We start from the raw sequence: 14,679 nt of genomic DNA, 5'->3' as shown, positions 1-14,679 counted from the left end.
GATTTCAATTATCATGGCATTATCAAGTCTCTCTGATGATATTCTTTTATGTGATTTATGAAGATGAGGCGTAAGTGAACTGGTACGCAGTCCAACATTCTTGACACGTATAAGACAAACTTTTATTGTTGGTCTCCGTCTCCGCCATTTAATTGAAATCTTCTCACGTAGTTTTTGACCGAATTCCTGATGATCTTTCCAAAAACCATTATTAGAGTTTACTCGACGGTGAACTTTTTTCATATACCATTTCATGCTACTAATAATGTAAACTTACTGCACATTCTAAATATAACCTGCGTTGATACTTATCATAATTATTAACTTTCATGGAAGATAATTTTAATATTACCAAATATTACACATGAAAATAACCTACACGATAGCATAATTTGTCATTAAACTTAAACTATCTATTATCTATTATAATATACTAAAATAAGACTCTGAAATCTATTCATCGACATCTCATCATTTTATGCGCCATTGTATTATTTATGACCCATCACAATGGTTATAATATTTTCTATTTTCATTTCCTACTAAACTTTTTATAGTATACAAATTACAACTACATGTGATTTAATCAAGGGTTAAATATGTTTGACGTCCCTATAAATATAGCAAATTTGATTTTAGTCCCTCTAAAATTTTCCTTCCAACAATTATCCTCTTAAATTTTTCCGTCTCTAAATTTGGTCTCTCCCGTTAGTTTTCACTAATGGGGGATTACGTGGCACGCCACGTGGAGGATAGCTTGGCAAAAATTTAAAAACGAATGAGATTACGGGGGTTTTTAACCTCCTCTAAACAAAGCCAAAAAAAAAAAAGAAAAATATTGATTGTGAACTTTTGTCGAACACTTTGCGAACAAGGTGCAAATTGAACAATATCATCTTCTTTTTGCTGCTTCTCTTTAGTTTCTTTTATCTCTCTATTCCTAATCTAGATATTAAATCTTACAGTGGTAGAACTTGATACCCTCAAGACAAAGTACACCCAACTCCAAGATCACCCACCTGATACCCTCCAATTCAGAAATTAATGCGCCTAAAGATTCAAACTCCTGCAGAAGGAATATTCTTTAGGCTAGAGCAGATGAAACAAATAAGTAACCAATGCAAAGATCATTCTTACAAGTGTGTTTAAAAAAAATCAAATCTAACCTAATCAAATCAAATAAGAAAATCTTCAATTTGCCTGATTTTCTTACCTAGAGATATCAATGAGCTGGAACCTTTGAAGGTATTGTTAAAACCAGGAAAGAACCCAGGAATGATTGCCCAGGTTAGTTCCTCATTCTCATGGACAAATATATAATACATTGATCGTATATTCATGTATATTAAATAAACTTTTCGAGCATGTTTTGCACTTTGTTGATTTTTTTTAGTGTTATTTTGATGTAGTGGAACTTCTAGCACCAGTAAAGTTAAGGAAAGGAGAGGCTAATGAAGATGCGAAACTGAGTGAATTTTAAAAGGAGTTGATCCAACTAGCAGCAGTTCTTAAAGGAGACAATATTTTCACTAGTTATCCAAGTACAATAGGGAAAGATGTGACTGTTAAGCAATGAAAGAATTACATGGATGAAGTTGTTAAAAGGTTCTTTGAAGCCGGTCGTTATACAATTTCAATTACAACAACAGTAACAATTTTAATTTGATAGCGAGAGATTTAGAATGATATGTTAATTAATTAGACATTTCAACTACCTCCAATGTCTTCCTTTTTATACCAAAACATATCATAATGTTTTATCATTCTCAGGAACAATGTCACAGACTTAATTACTTCTCTAAGAAATCATTGACAAATTTTCTTGGTACATCTTTATTACTACAAAAATTAAAACATTTGTTTTTGAACAAGATATTACTGCTGAACTAAACATATTTTATAAAGTTTATTGAATTCTATCTGGTTCCATGCCCCCATTTCTAATTCAATTGAAGTTTAAGAAGAAATATAAGCTAACTTGGTTCTTTATTTTAGAAATTCCAAAAAAATTTATAAGAATAATCAGATAAAGAAGTGGGCTATTGTAGGTATGTACTAATTTCATAAATGAAGAATAATAACGTTATTTTTTTCATCGCCTGATGTTAAGCTAGAGCTTGGTAAACACATACACTCTATATTTGATTAAGAAAAAGAAATCTACAAGTAACAACTTTCAATTACTTTCATCACCTATTTATAATCACCAAATATATGATGACAAATATGTAGAAATTTCATCAAGTCTTTGGTCTATTAGAATACAACTCTGCGATGAGAACAATGTTATTGGTGAAACAACTGTGATTGAGAACAATATTGAAATTTTGAACAGTGCAGCTAGAGTATTTGATGAAATGCCTATAACAACTTTGTGTTGTTGTAATAAAATTTGTTGGGTTTGTTTAGAGGAGGTTTTTAACCTCCGTAATCTAAGAAATTTTTCAAATTTTTTACAAATTGTCTTTCACATGCCATGACACGTTAGCTTCCGTTAATGAGAGTTGACGACGGAGATCAAAATTATGGAAGAAAAAAATTTATAAGAACCGTTGTTTAAAAATATTTTTTAGAGGAATTAAAAGTGAATTTTGATATACTAGAGCTCATAATTAATTCATGAAATATCTCTTATACACCGCTTTCTTCAGTTTAATATGTTATTTGATATATTGCATTTTTTATTGTTCTTTTGTGAATATGAAATTCAAAAATACGTGACAACTTTCGAGTCACATTTATTTTTTTGGGTTAATAGTCATTTGCCCCCTGCAATAGTAGCGATATTCGGTTTACCCCCTTTTAAAAAAAATTTTTGGTTTACCCCTATAATATTAAAATTGTAAGTCTTTTGCCCCCTAAGAAGGAAAATTACCCCCTGTAAAATATATATTTTTTATTTTACTCCCTGGTTTTTACACGTTTAGGGGGTACCTAAATATTACAGGGGTAAAACAAAATTTTTTCTTAAAAGGGGGGTAAACCGAATATCACTACTATTGCAGAGGGGCAAATGACTATTAACCCTATTTTTTTTGTGTTAGGCCAACATTTTTGTCATATGTATTTTATTTTTTACCAACTCATAAGTTATTCCTTTTACATCTATTTGCATTTCTAATTTCTCACCCACTTATGCCATTCATTGAATAGTCTGCTAAAAAAGGGTTGGAAAATACTAAATAAATCTGTGTTCTTTATCTATAAATATGTAGCACACTAGCAATAATGTATTTTATAATCTACATTTTCTATTATTTAGATTTATTTTTTTCTTCATTTACTAAGTAATTTATTTATAACCGACATTTTATATAAATTTAAGACGGTATTATATTTAAATAAACATTGTACTCAATTCATCTATGCAATGTATAGAATACATTTTATCATAATATAAATTTGTTTATTACAGACTTCAATCCCTTAATTTATATCCAATTAAAAAAACTTAACACCAACCTAAATCAATTTTTATATATTTTTTAATATTTTTCTCTTTGAAAATTATATATTTATTTAGGGTTTAGTCACTTTTTTAACTATAATTTATTACATATTTATATGAAATTAAAATATATATATTTAATTATTATTTGATATTTTTTTGTTATATATAAAAAAAATTGAGAATATGTCTTGAAAAATTATATGAAATTTTTTAATTCTTACTTAATTTATAACTTTTTAAATGAAAATACAATTTATATATATATATATATATATATATATATATATATATATATATATATATATATATATATATATATATATATATATATATATATATATATATATATATATATATATATATATATATATATATATATATATATATATAATTTAACGCATATTCTTTTTGAGAAATTTAAAATAGGTAATGTAAAATCTATTGAAAAGATAATGAATATCTATCCAAAATTTCCCTAATATATAATAGGATATTAGTCTATTATATATTTTTTCCAATAAAACATTCTATTATATAGTATGTTCATGTAAGCATAATATAATATAATCTACAAATATATTTTTCATTATTCATGTCACAAATATAATATAATCTACAAATAATTTTAACTTAATCACCATTCATTACATATTTATATTTATATGACAATTAAAAACATCATTTAACTTATTAATTGAGAATGTTGTAAAAATATTCAAAAAAAAATTAATTCTTAATTACACAACTTTACTACCAAAATAACATAGAGTCTATATATTTATTTTAAATTTATTCATCAATGCCAATTTTTTTCATTGAAGAATAAAGTAATATATATTTTTTTACAAAAACGTTCTCTACAAAAGTATCATATTTTTTAATTCTCTTTCAAAATCCCATCCTTTAAACTTTTAAATCGCAATCCTAGATATTATGGGAGGCTAATAAAAACTAATTCCAAACATTACGATAATTTATCAGTAAAATAATTCTATATATTCAAATTGATTAATGCCTTTTCACGCATTAGTCCAACATTTTTACCAAGTATTAGACAAATTTTAATTGTTGGTGGTTTCCATGGCCACCACTCCATTAAAGTCTTCTCGCGTAGTGTTTGATAAAGTTTGTCTTTCCAAAAATATTAGACAAATTTTTATTGTTGACGGTCTCCATGGCCACCATTCTATTGAAGTCTTTTGTGTTTGATAAAGTTTGTCTTTCCAAAAATATTTTTAGATTTTTTCCATAGTATTTCGCGTAGTGTTTGATGAAATTTGTCTTTTCAAAAATATTTTTAGATTTTTTCCATAGTATTTGATGCTTATAGTAACTTCCCGTCTCACATTCAAAATGTAACTTGCATTGATACAAATCGATAAGATTGATTTATGTTATATGACAATGAAAATAACCTATCCGATAGTATAACTTATCATTAATGTTAAACTATTTATCATAATATATTAAAACAAACACCACATAATGTTATTTATGACACATCAATTTCTTTTTGAATAATCATAATTATAATATTTTATATTCTCATTCCTCATTAATCTATTACAGTACATATATTATAATCACATCTAATTTAATTGATCATTCAAAAATTAGAGCTCATAATTAATGTATGAAATGTCTCTCATACACCCCATTTCCTATACCCTCTTCAAAATTTATTTGGTTTAATGTGTTATTCAATATATCTCTTTATATATCTCTTTATCACTTTCCTATTCTCTATTTCATGAGTGTGGTATTCAAAAAAACATGACCCCCTTTAAATCACATGTATGTTATTCTTTTTACCAACTCATAAGTTATTCTTCTTAGACATATTGTTTTGCATTTCTAATTTCTCACCCACATATATAATTCATAGAGTGTTCTACAATTTATTTATGTGGCTAAAAAAAATTGAAAAATACTATGTAAATTTATCTTCAATATCTAAATTAGAATGAATGTAATGTTGAAGTTACAACTCCATTGATGCACAAAAAGAAAATGGAAAAATTTACACACACGTGGAGAGAGATTGTAACCAAGTTTTGTAACTAATTTTTTCTTTCAACTCAATTTCTAAAAATGCAAAACTAACTTTACACTAACCCAAATTCAAATGCAAAACTAAATGAAAATTAAACTAAACTAACTTGAATTTAGATTACATCTCAATATCATCCCTTAGTTCATACTCAAGTTAAAATCAACAACACTAATTTCATTTTTTAAATTGGTGAAGTGTTTAGTTTTAATTGCCTTGTTCAGCACATCCGCAAGTTACTTTGGAGTGCTACAGTGAACAATCTTAAGCACTCCATTCTGAACTTGATTGCCCAAAAAATAAAACTTTCTGTCAATGTGCTTGCTTCTCCCGTGCAGTACCGGGTTCTTGGCAATATTTATTGGTGACTTGTTGTCAATCATTAACTTGACTGGTTTTCTCACTTTGAACTTCAGCTCCTACAACAAATTTATCAGCCAGACAGCCTGACAAGCAGATAATGCACCAACTATGTATCATGTTTCACAGTTTGACATTGCACGGGTTACTTCTTGTAGCACCATGAAATATGATCTCGTAGATACATAAACATGTATCTTGTATTGCTTCTTTTGTCAACTATGTCCCTATACTAGTCTGAGTCTTAATAGCATATCAGGCCAACATCATCTGACACTCCAGATGGAAACATAATTCCATGCCTCAAAGTTCCCTTTACAGACCTGAGTATCCTAATGCAGCTTGGTAATGTGACCACTTTGGCTTACTCATAAACCTACTTACCATTCTAACTGCATAACATATGTTAAGCTTGATGTTACACATATATCTCAAAGAGCCAACCAAGTGTTTGAAGGTTGTAGCATTTACATCCTCACCATGAACATCAGAATCTATTTTATGATTTGTTTCTGCAGGTGTGACTGCAAATTAACAATCCATCAGATCCAATCTTTTCAGGAACTCGAGCTCATACTTTAGTTGGTGCACGATGATTCCCTTTTCAAAGTGTAAAATCTCCATCCTAAGAAAATATACCATGTTTCCAAGGTCACTCATATCAAATGCATTCATCAGCACCTTTTTAAACTTGTTTATATAAGAAGTACAACTTCCTATCAGCAATATGTCATCAATATAAAGACACACCACAATCACATTGCTATTAGAGGTATTCTGCACATACACACCATACTCCATTTCACATTTTTTGAATCCCCGATGCTTGAAAAATGAATCAATTTTCAGATTTCAAGCCTTTTGAGCTTGTTTCAACCAGTACAAGGCTTTATGTAGCTTGTACACCATCTGTTTTTTATTATCTATCACAAATTCAAGAGGTTGTAACACATAAACTTCTTCTTGCAATGGACCAATCTGAAATGCTGACTTTACATCTAAATGTATCAAAGGCCAATTCCTACTTGCATATATAACAATCACCAATCTGATTATTTCATGTCTAGCTACAGGTGCAAACACTTCAAAGTAGTCTAAATCATATTATTGTAGAAATCCTCTAGCTACTAATCTTTCTTTATGCTTGGAAATTGAACCATATGGCTTCATCTTTATCTTGAAAACCCATTTCACACTGATGGTTTTCTTGTTCTTTGGCAAAACAGTTAACTCCTATGTCTTGTTTCATTCAATTTCCTCAACTTCTTCCTTTATGGCCTTCACTCATACTTTCTTCTTGAGTGCCTTATTGATGCTGACATGTTCAGAGTCCATTATCATGGCACACTGTATGAATTCACCTTCATAGTCAATCTGAGTATCATGCAGCAACTCGAAGTCTACAAGTCTCCTTGGTATCCGTCCAATTCTTTATGGTCTCTGAAACCATGCAAATTCACCTTCTAATCCTGGTCCATCTTCAGAGGCAGAACCACCTTCAAAGGCCAATCACCTTCAGATGCTGGATTACCTTTATAGGTTGAATTACCTTTAGAGGTAGGATACCCTACAGACTCAGAATCACCTTTAGAGTCATAATCACCTTCATAGTCAGAATCTCCTTCAGAGTCAGAATCTCCTTCAGAGTCATTATCTCCTTCAAGGTCAGGCTTAACTTCAAAGGCTTAACCTTCAGAGGAAGGTTCTTCTGAGGTTGACTAAGACTTATTCCAGTCTCATGTTTGTGATTATTTCACTATGACATCTCTACAGACTTCAACTTTGTTGGTGACTAGGTAACATAGCTTATAAAAACTTGTACAATGGTAATCTATAAGCTACTTGATTTTGCTTTTGTCATCCACTTTTTTTCTAGTAGCATCTCGTGCGTGTTTGTAACATACATAACCAAACACCTTGAAATGGCTTACATTTTACTTTCTTTCAATCCACTTCACTAGAGGAACTACTTGTTTTAACTTCTTTGTTAGACATTTGTTAAACACATGTGCTGCAGTGGCAATAACTTCATCCCAAAATGTGTGAGGTAGATAATTTTCTTTCAAGATGCTTCTTATCATGTCAAACATATTTCTATTACTTCTCTCAATAAGACCATTATAATGTGGAGTATATGGAGTAGTCACCTCAATCTCAATTCCATGATCCTTAGAGAACTTCTTGAACTCTGCAGAGTTGAACTCACCTCCGCCGTCGGTTCTAAGGTTTTTCAACCTTTGTCCACTTTGATTTCCATCCTTCACTTTGAACTTCTTAAACTCGAAAAATATCTCATGGTTGAAGTTTATGAGTATTAGCCATGTCATTCTTGTGAACTCATCCACAAATTACACAAAATACTTATTTCCTCCAAGTGAAGGTAATTCAAATGGATCACATACATTAAAATTCACCACACCTAAAGCATGAGTAGCCCTTGAATGCATTTTTGATGAGAATGGCAATCTTGGTTGCTTTTCTCTCATGCATATATCACATGATTTCTCTGGTGCAACAATCTTTAGAATTCCAGGTATCAGATTCTTTGAAATCAGATGCCCTAAGCTTTTGAAGTTCAGATGTCCCAATCTCTTGTTCCATAGTTCATTTCCTTTTTAACACTAGTTGCAATAAGGCATTGAGTGTCTGCTATTTCAACATTCACCTTGAATGTCCTCTTTCTTCCCAATTCAGACTACATAAGCAGCTTCTGATTACAGTTATACAACTTCAAGAGATTGTCCTTTGTGATTATTGAAAACCCTTTTTCAAGCAGTTGACCTACACTCATTAGATTGCTCTCTAATCTAGGAATGTGCCATACATCCTTAATCAATACAGTTTTGGCATTCTTCAGTTTTACTTTGACAATTCCCATTTCTTCGGCATTCGAATACTCATCATCAGCACATCTGATCTTGGTCTTTCTACCAGAGTCAAAATCAATCAGCTATTTAATGATTACTTATTCATATAGCGCTTCTCCATAAGCCTTCATCTCATTCTTCACCACAATCACTATGGAGATGTAGTCAGGCACCTTCTCATTGTTCTTTATGCTGAGATTCTCGTATTGCTTGTGTATGAACTGCAACTTCACTTTCTTCAATGATGCGTCTCCACCATAGCACCGCAAAAGTGTGTCCCACACCGCCTTTGTCTTCGTTGAGTTGGAAATCTTCTCAAACACCATCGTATTCATACACTGGTGGATATAGAGCAATGCATTCTGATCCTTCTTCCTCGTTTCACGTTGCGCATTTCTTTGCATCTTTGTTGCATACTCTGCAACCGACGTGTAACCGTCATTGACGAGATCAAGAACATCTTGAGCGCCAATTAACACAAACATCTAAATCGGCCACCGATTCTAATTCTTTCCATAGAAGACTGGAAGCTTTGTATTCAAGCGTCGTTCATCTTCGCTCTTGTACAAATCACTAAATTCTCACCAACACCCATGTTTCTCAAACCCTGGGAATCAAGAAATGTGATTCTCTTCGATTTTGACCTTCAATTTAATGTGAATTTGAGGAACAAAATCAATCTCACACCTCACGTGCACTCGTGTTTCTCTATGAATTGAACCAGAACTTTGGATACCAATTGTTGGAGTTACAACTGAGTGATGCACAAGAAGAAGATGGGGATGCAAAAATTTAGAGAGATAGATAGAGAGTATAAAAAAAAATTGTAACTAACTTGTAGGGGTGGGAATAGGTCAGGCCGGCCTACAGGGGCCTATATCCTAGCCTATATAAGGTCAGACCAGACTTATTTAATAAAAAGGTCAAGCTTAGGCTTTTTTAAAAGTCTATTTAATAAAATAGGCCAGACTTAGGCTATTAAAAAAAGTCTATCAAGCCCTTATAGGCCGGTCTATATTTTTATGTATATTAAAAATAGGCTAAATAGATCAGCCTATATTTGCATGTTTATTAGAAAAAATGCTAAATATGCAAGCCTATATATACTCATATATTATAACAAAGACTAAATAAGCCGGCCCATATATGCATAAATATGACGACTTATAAGGTTTCTTAAATAATATGCATTAATTAAAAACTATAATGAAAAATAGGCTTTGAAATAAGCTTTTAGGCTAGACCAGACTCTTAAAAAGGTCAGGTCAGACCAAAAACAAGAGTCTATTATAGGCCACATGCCGACTCAGGCTTTTCAAATTTATCGTAGGACAGACCCAGACTTTATAAAGCCTTGTAACTAATTTTTTCTTTCAATTCAATTTCACAAAATGTAAAAATGGTTCCATGCTGAGACTAACTTTAAATTTATATACACTAGTTCAAATTCAATTGCAAAACCAAATAAAACTTATAAATGAAACTAAACTAAACTAAACTAATTAAAATTTGGATTACATCGGAACATCTAACTTACTAAGAATGTATTTTATCTTTAATTTACACTTTCTATGTCTACATGTTTCTATTATGTCTATTTTTTATTTTTATTATTATTATTATTATTATTATTATTATTATTATTATTATTATTATTATTATTATTATTATTATTATTATGTATTTTACCTTTAATTTACACTTTCTATGTCTACTGGTTTCTATTATGTCTATTTATTATTATTATTATTTTTGTCAAGTTCAGTTCTTTATATTAATTAGATTTAAGATGTATTTTTTTTCATCTACGTAATTTATTTACAAGCGACATTTATTTAAACTAGAAATGCTAATTTATTTAAATAAACAATGTACTCATATAGAGTACTTTTTGTCATAATATAGAAATTTTTATACAAACTTCAATCCCTTAACTTATCCTAATAAAAAAACTTAACAACATTGCCTAAATAAATGTAAAGGTTTATATATATATATATATATATATATATATATATATATATATATATATATATATATATATATATATATATATATAAACGATCAAATTACACTCGAAAAATTACATGACTTTTTAGTTTAAGACCTCTTTTTCCTTCTTCATTTTATAAATTAAAAACAATATTTGTGTGTATTTTTTATTAATTGATACTAAAAAGTAAGCAATCAATTCAGTTGACTGTTAAAAATACAAAACATTTCTTGAACACAAAGATTTGTGTGAGCCATTTCTTTCTTTTTGTCACTTTATAGTTTTTGAATATTGTTACTGTTTATTTGGAATATTTGCAGTTTGCAGAGCACAAAATGTATCAGAAGTTCCCTTTCTGTACAAAAGTTGCTCTTTTAGGCCAACACTTTGTACTTGACTACATCTTTTCTGAATTGACATTTTTGTCATCCGCTCAATTATTCTACCAAATCTTTTCTAATCAACACCTAATTTCAAACCTTTTTGTTGGCCTAAGACTTCAAACCAAGAATCCACTTGCACTCTCTTCAACAACTTTTTTACATAATCTCTTTTCAATACACTTAACAGTTCATTCTAGCACACAAAAAACTCAAGTACAAAGGTTGAAAACCAAAAAGGCCAAAAAGGTAATAACACTTTTCTTTTGACATTCTGCACAGTTAATACATCATTTGGTATTAAAGGATAATGCTTATTTACAATACAACCTTTAAAACACTAAAGTGAAAGGGTTTGTCAGAAAACTTCAGGCAAAGGGGTTCCTTCCAAGAATGATTTGAATAGCACGAGTGATCTTTCTGGCTGTGAGAAAGGAGCTTCATGTGCAGCACCTCTCACTGTGGCAAATGACAGAATATTTCCATACACTTGAGTCCATCCACCAACCTATGTTTCATTCAAACTCACATTAGTTTCTCAAAACTCAAACCAGATAAAACAGACAATACTTCGTAGTCGCAATGCATTATACTCGAGGGCTTACACAAAACTCGATGTGATGATAGATAATAGTGAATAAGTGCTTTCTTAGTACTATTGTTGTGAATAGAGACATAAGAAAGTTCAAAGAAAGAATAAAATCTAAGTCTCCAGAGAAGCCAATTGACAAAGACTAAAGCCAAGGGAAAGGGATCTTTCTACATTGGGGGAAAGACTAGTCAGTATTCCCTAGTCAGTCCACTGAGGGCTTTCTGTTCTCTTAAATAATGGAGCCAACATTCTTGAAGTGATGAGTTCTCAACAATTCAAATAAGCAATATAATATATATTTACCTGTTGTCTTTCAAACCAGACCCTGTAAGGGACTGTTGTATTCAGTCCTATTTGTCTGGCCAATTTTTGAACTAAGGTTCTGCTTCCAGTCAGTGGAATCACTGAGTCTTGATCACCACTATAGCAAAAAAAAAAAATCAGTGCACATGGTTATGTTAATTTAGCACTAAATCAAATTGAGAAGGAAAAGTTTAGGTTTTAGCCTTTAAGGTACCTGTAAATTAGGACCTTAATTCCAGCTCTTATTAGTGATCCAACAATAGGAAGTGTTGGCACTTCCAAGTTAAGCAAATCATAGTCCAAAACACTGTCATCAACATAACAAAGAACAGTCATTTCATAGATCGATTGTGAATGAGGTCGTAACGATTATGTTTAAATGTGATTCTGTGTAATATCGAGAAATGCGGACGCAACTGCAATTTAAAACTTTGAGAATGACTTACTTGCTGCATACATCCCACTTGCGAACTCCGACGAGCTTTGCATGAAGTGCTTCTTGCACATCTCTCCTGTTTAAGTAGTTTGTAACCTTGTCATCCACACACACATCTATCATCTCTTTTGCTTGCTACAAGGACACATGACAACAATCAAAATACATTGGTTATTAAACTTGAAAATCAATAACTAGAAGCTACGTAGCACAGCCACTTCACATCGGAGTCATGTCAATGTGTGACACCGACCGATGAAATTTATCGGTGTCAACAAGTCGTGTCATGATTGTGCTTCATAGTCCAGAAGTGATGGAAAACATGTGAAATGAAAGAGTACTAGAGAAGAGACTTACTTGAGGTTGAGGAGAAATAACCTTAGATTGTGACAACACAGAGGAAATACAAACATCAAGAGTGACATCATATTTATCCACAAATCTACTAGTCTCTTTGCTCACCAATCCCATAACATTTGAACAAACAGATGAAACAGAATCTCTATTGTACTCACGAACATAGCGAGAGTAATTACACACTCTAGTGAACATATTGTAAGTTGAATCAGATATCAGTCCATGAGACCAAAAGAATTCAGCCCTTGAATTGAAATCAGTTGCATATTCCAGAACAGGATTCCCCAACTGCAACCCAATTTTCACATTAGCATCAATTTTCACACATAGATAATCAAACAACAGAATCACCAGCATTTCTTACAGCTATGCCTTTGAGATTGAATATCTTGTTTCTTTTGTTCATTTCAATCATAAGCTTTGCAAGTTGAGGAACATAATGACCTGAAATGAAACATATCACAAATATTTTCAACCAATAAATAAAATGTGTAACATTAACATGCTTTTAAGTGTTAGAATCAAAGGTGAAAAATTTACCTGCATAGCTTTCACCAGTTAGAAACAAATCTCTGTTTCTATATTGAGGAAACTTATCAAACCATCTTTCCAAGAACACTAGATTGTCCCTAGCTTAACAATTCAAAAAAGCACCATTTCAGATTACAAAAACATGTACAAAAAAAAAAAATCATAACCATCATCATTATCATTATCATACATACTGATATAAAAAGTATATAACAGTTTAATGCTTGATTAAAGAACAAGACATGAAGAATAATAATGTAAAGTGGCATATAAAAGTTAGTGATGACATTACATTATACACAATAAATCACTGTTTTATCTTTATCTAAACTTTTTAAAAGCCTAAGAAAGTATAAATACATAAATATACTACTTTTGCCTATAGAAGTAGGATTTAAAAGGAAGTATCTAAAGAGAAACATTTTTAGTACCAAAAAAGATTCAATAATGAATACCTGTTTCCTCATCATTCACTGTTGTTGTATAAGCAGAACTACCTTTTGCATAAGAGAATCCAACTCCAATTGGTGTCTCCAAATACAGCATATTGGCCTCTGAACACAACAAAAAGAACAAGACAATCACTTGAAGAATTCAAAATGAATGCATGTATGTCATTGTGGAAGAAGCTATATACCTTTGTTCCAACTATGTTCATTTTTGATGAGAAATTCACCATTTGGTCTAAAGGGTCCATTTTCTGAGAATGCACCAACTCCAAGAGAAGAGCAGCCAGGTCCACCATTGAGCCAAAGAACAAGAGGCTTAGAAGAAGGGTTGGTTTCTGATTCAGCAAAATAGTAAAAAAGTGACTTGTGTTCTTTGTCATCAACTGTGATATAGCCTGAGAATTGTTGAAAGGCTATGTTTTGGTATTGTCCAGGGAGGGAAATGATTCTGTCTGCATGAGAATGAGGATGAGAATGAGAAGAGAAAACCTTCAAGGTGAAAAAAGTAAGATGAAGAAGTAAGATAGGAAATGCCATGGTTTGAGAAATGAAGAGAAGAAGAGATGTTTTGGTGGTAAAGGGGGAAAGAGTGATGGGGTGTATTTAAAATGATGAGTTGTTGGTACAAGGTTGGGGGGTAAGTGTGGTGGGGTAATGAGGTGGGTGGAATTTGTGTAGAATTATGATTACAATTTTTACTTTTTTTAATGGCAGGCCTGAAAAATGGTGTTGAAAGAGATGTGACAGAGGCAATGACCAAGGTGTGCTGGGTCTTGTCTATATAAGTGAGTATACCCTACATCAAAAAGAACAAAAATATATTACTATAGACTTGGACTTGGAGATACATTTTCAATGTTTTTTTTTTCCTTCGAGAATGGTATTTCAAACATTTACTAATATGGAAGGA

At 31.2% G+C, this 14,679-nt stretch overlaps 1 protein-coding gene across 1 annotated transcript; it reads right to left on the bottom strand.

Moving 5' to 3' along the window:
* Nucleotides 1-11,340: 11,340 nt before the first annotated feature.
* On the bottom strand, nt 11,341-14,364 carry LOC131655419 (serine carboxypeptidase-like 45). The gene is made up of 9 exons (XM_058925306.1): nt 13,958-14,364; nt 13,776-13,874; nt 13,330-13,422; nt 13,154-13,233; nt 12,790-13,077; nt 12,443-12,567; nt 12,211-12,303; nt 11,997-12,114; nt 11,341-11,609 (listed from the first exon to the last, which is right to left on the bottom strand). Exons 1-9 carry the CDS (start codon nt 14,304-14,306, stop codon nt 11,460-11,462), a joined length of 1,395 nt encoding a protein of 464 aa, XP_058781289.1. The 5' UTR covers nt 14,307-14,364; the 3' UTR covers nt 11,341-11,459.
* Between the last annotated feature and the right edge of the window lie 315 nt (nt 14,365-14,679).

This window comes from Vicia villosa, linkage group LG3 (genome assembly GCF_029867415.1).
Source record: "Vicia villosa cultivar HV-30 ecotype Madison, WI linkage group LG3, Vvil1.0, whole genome shotgun sequence".
Lineage (NCBI taxonomy): Eukaryota > Viridiplantae > Streptophyta > Magnoliopsida > Fabales > Fabaceae > Vicia > Vicia villosa.
This window is presented reverse-complemented; position numbering and strand designations above follow the sequence as displayed.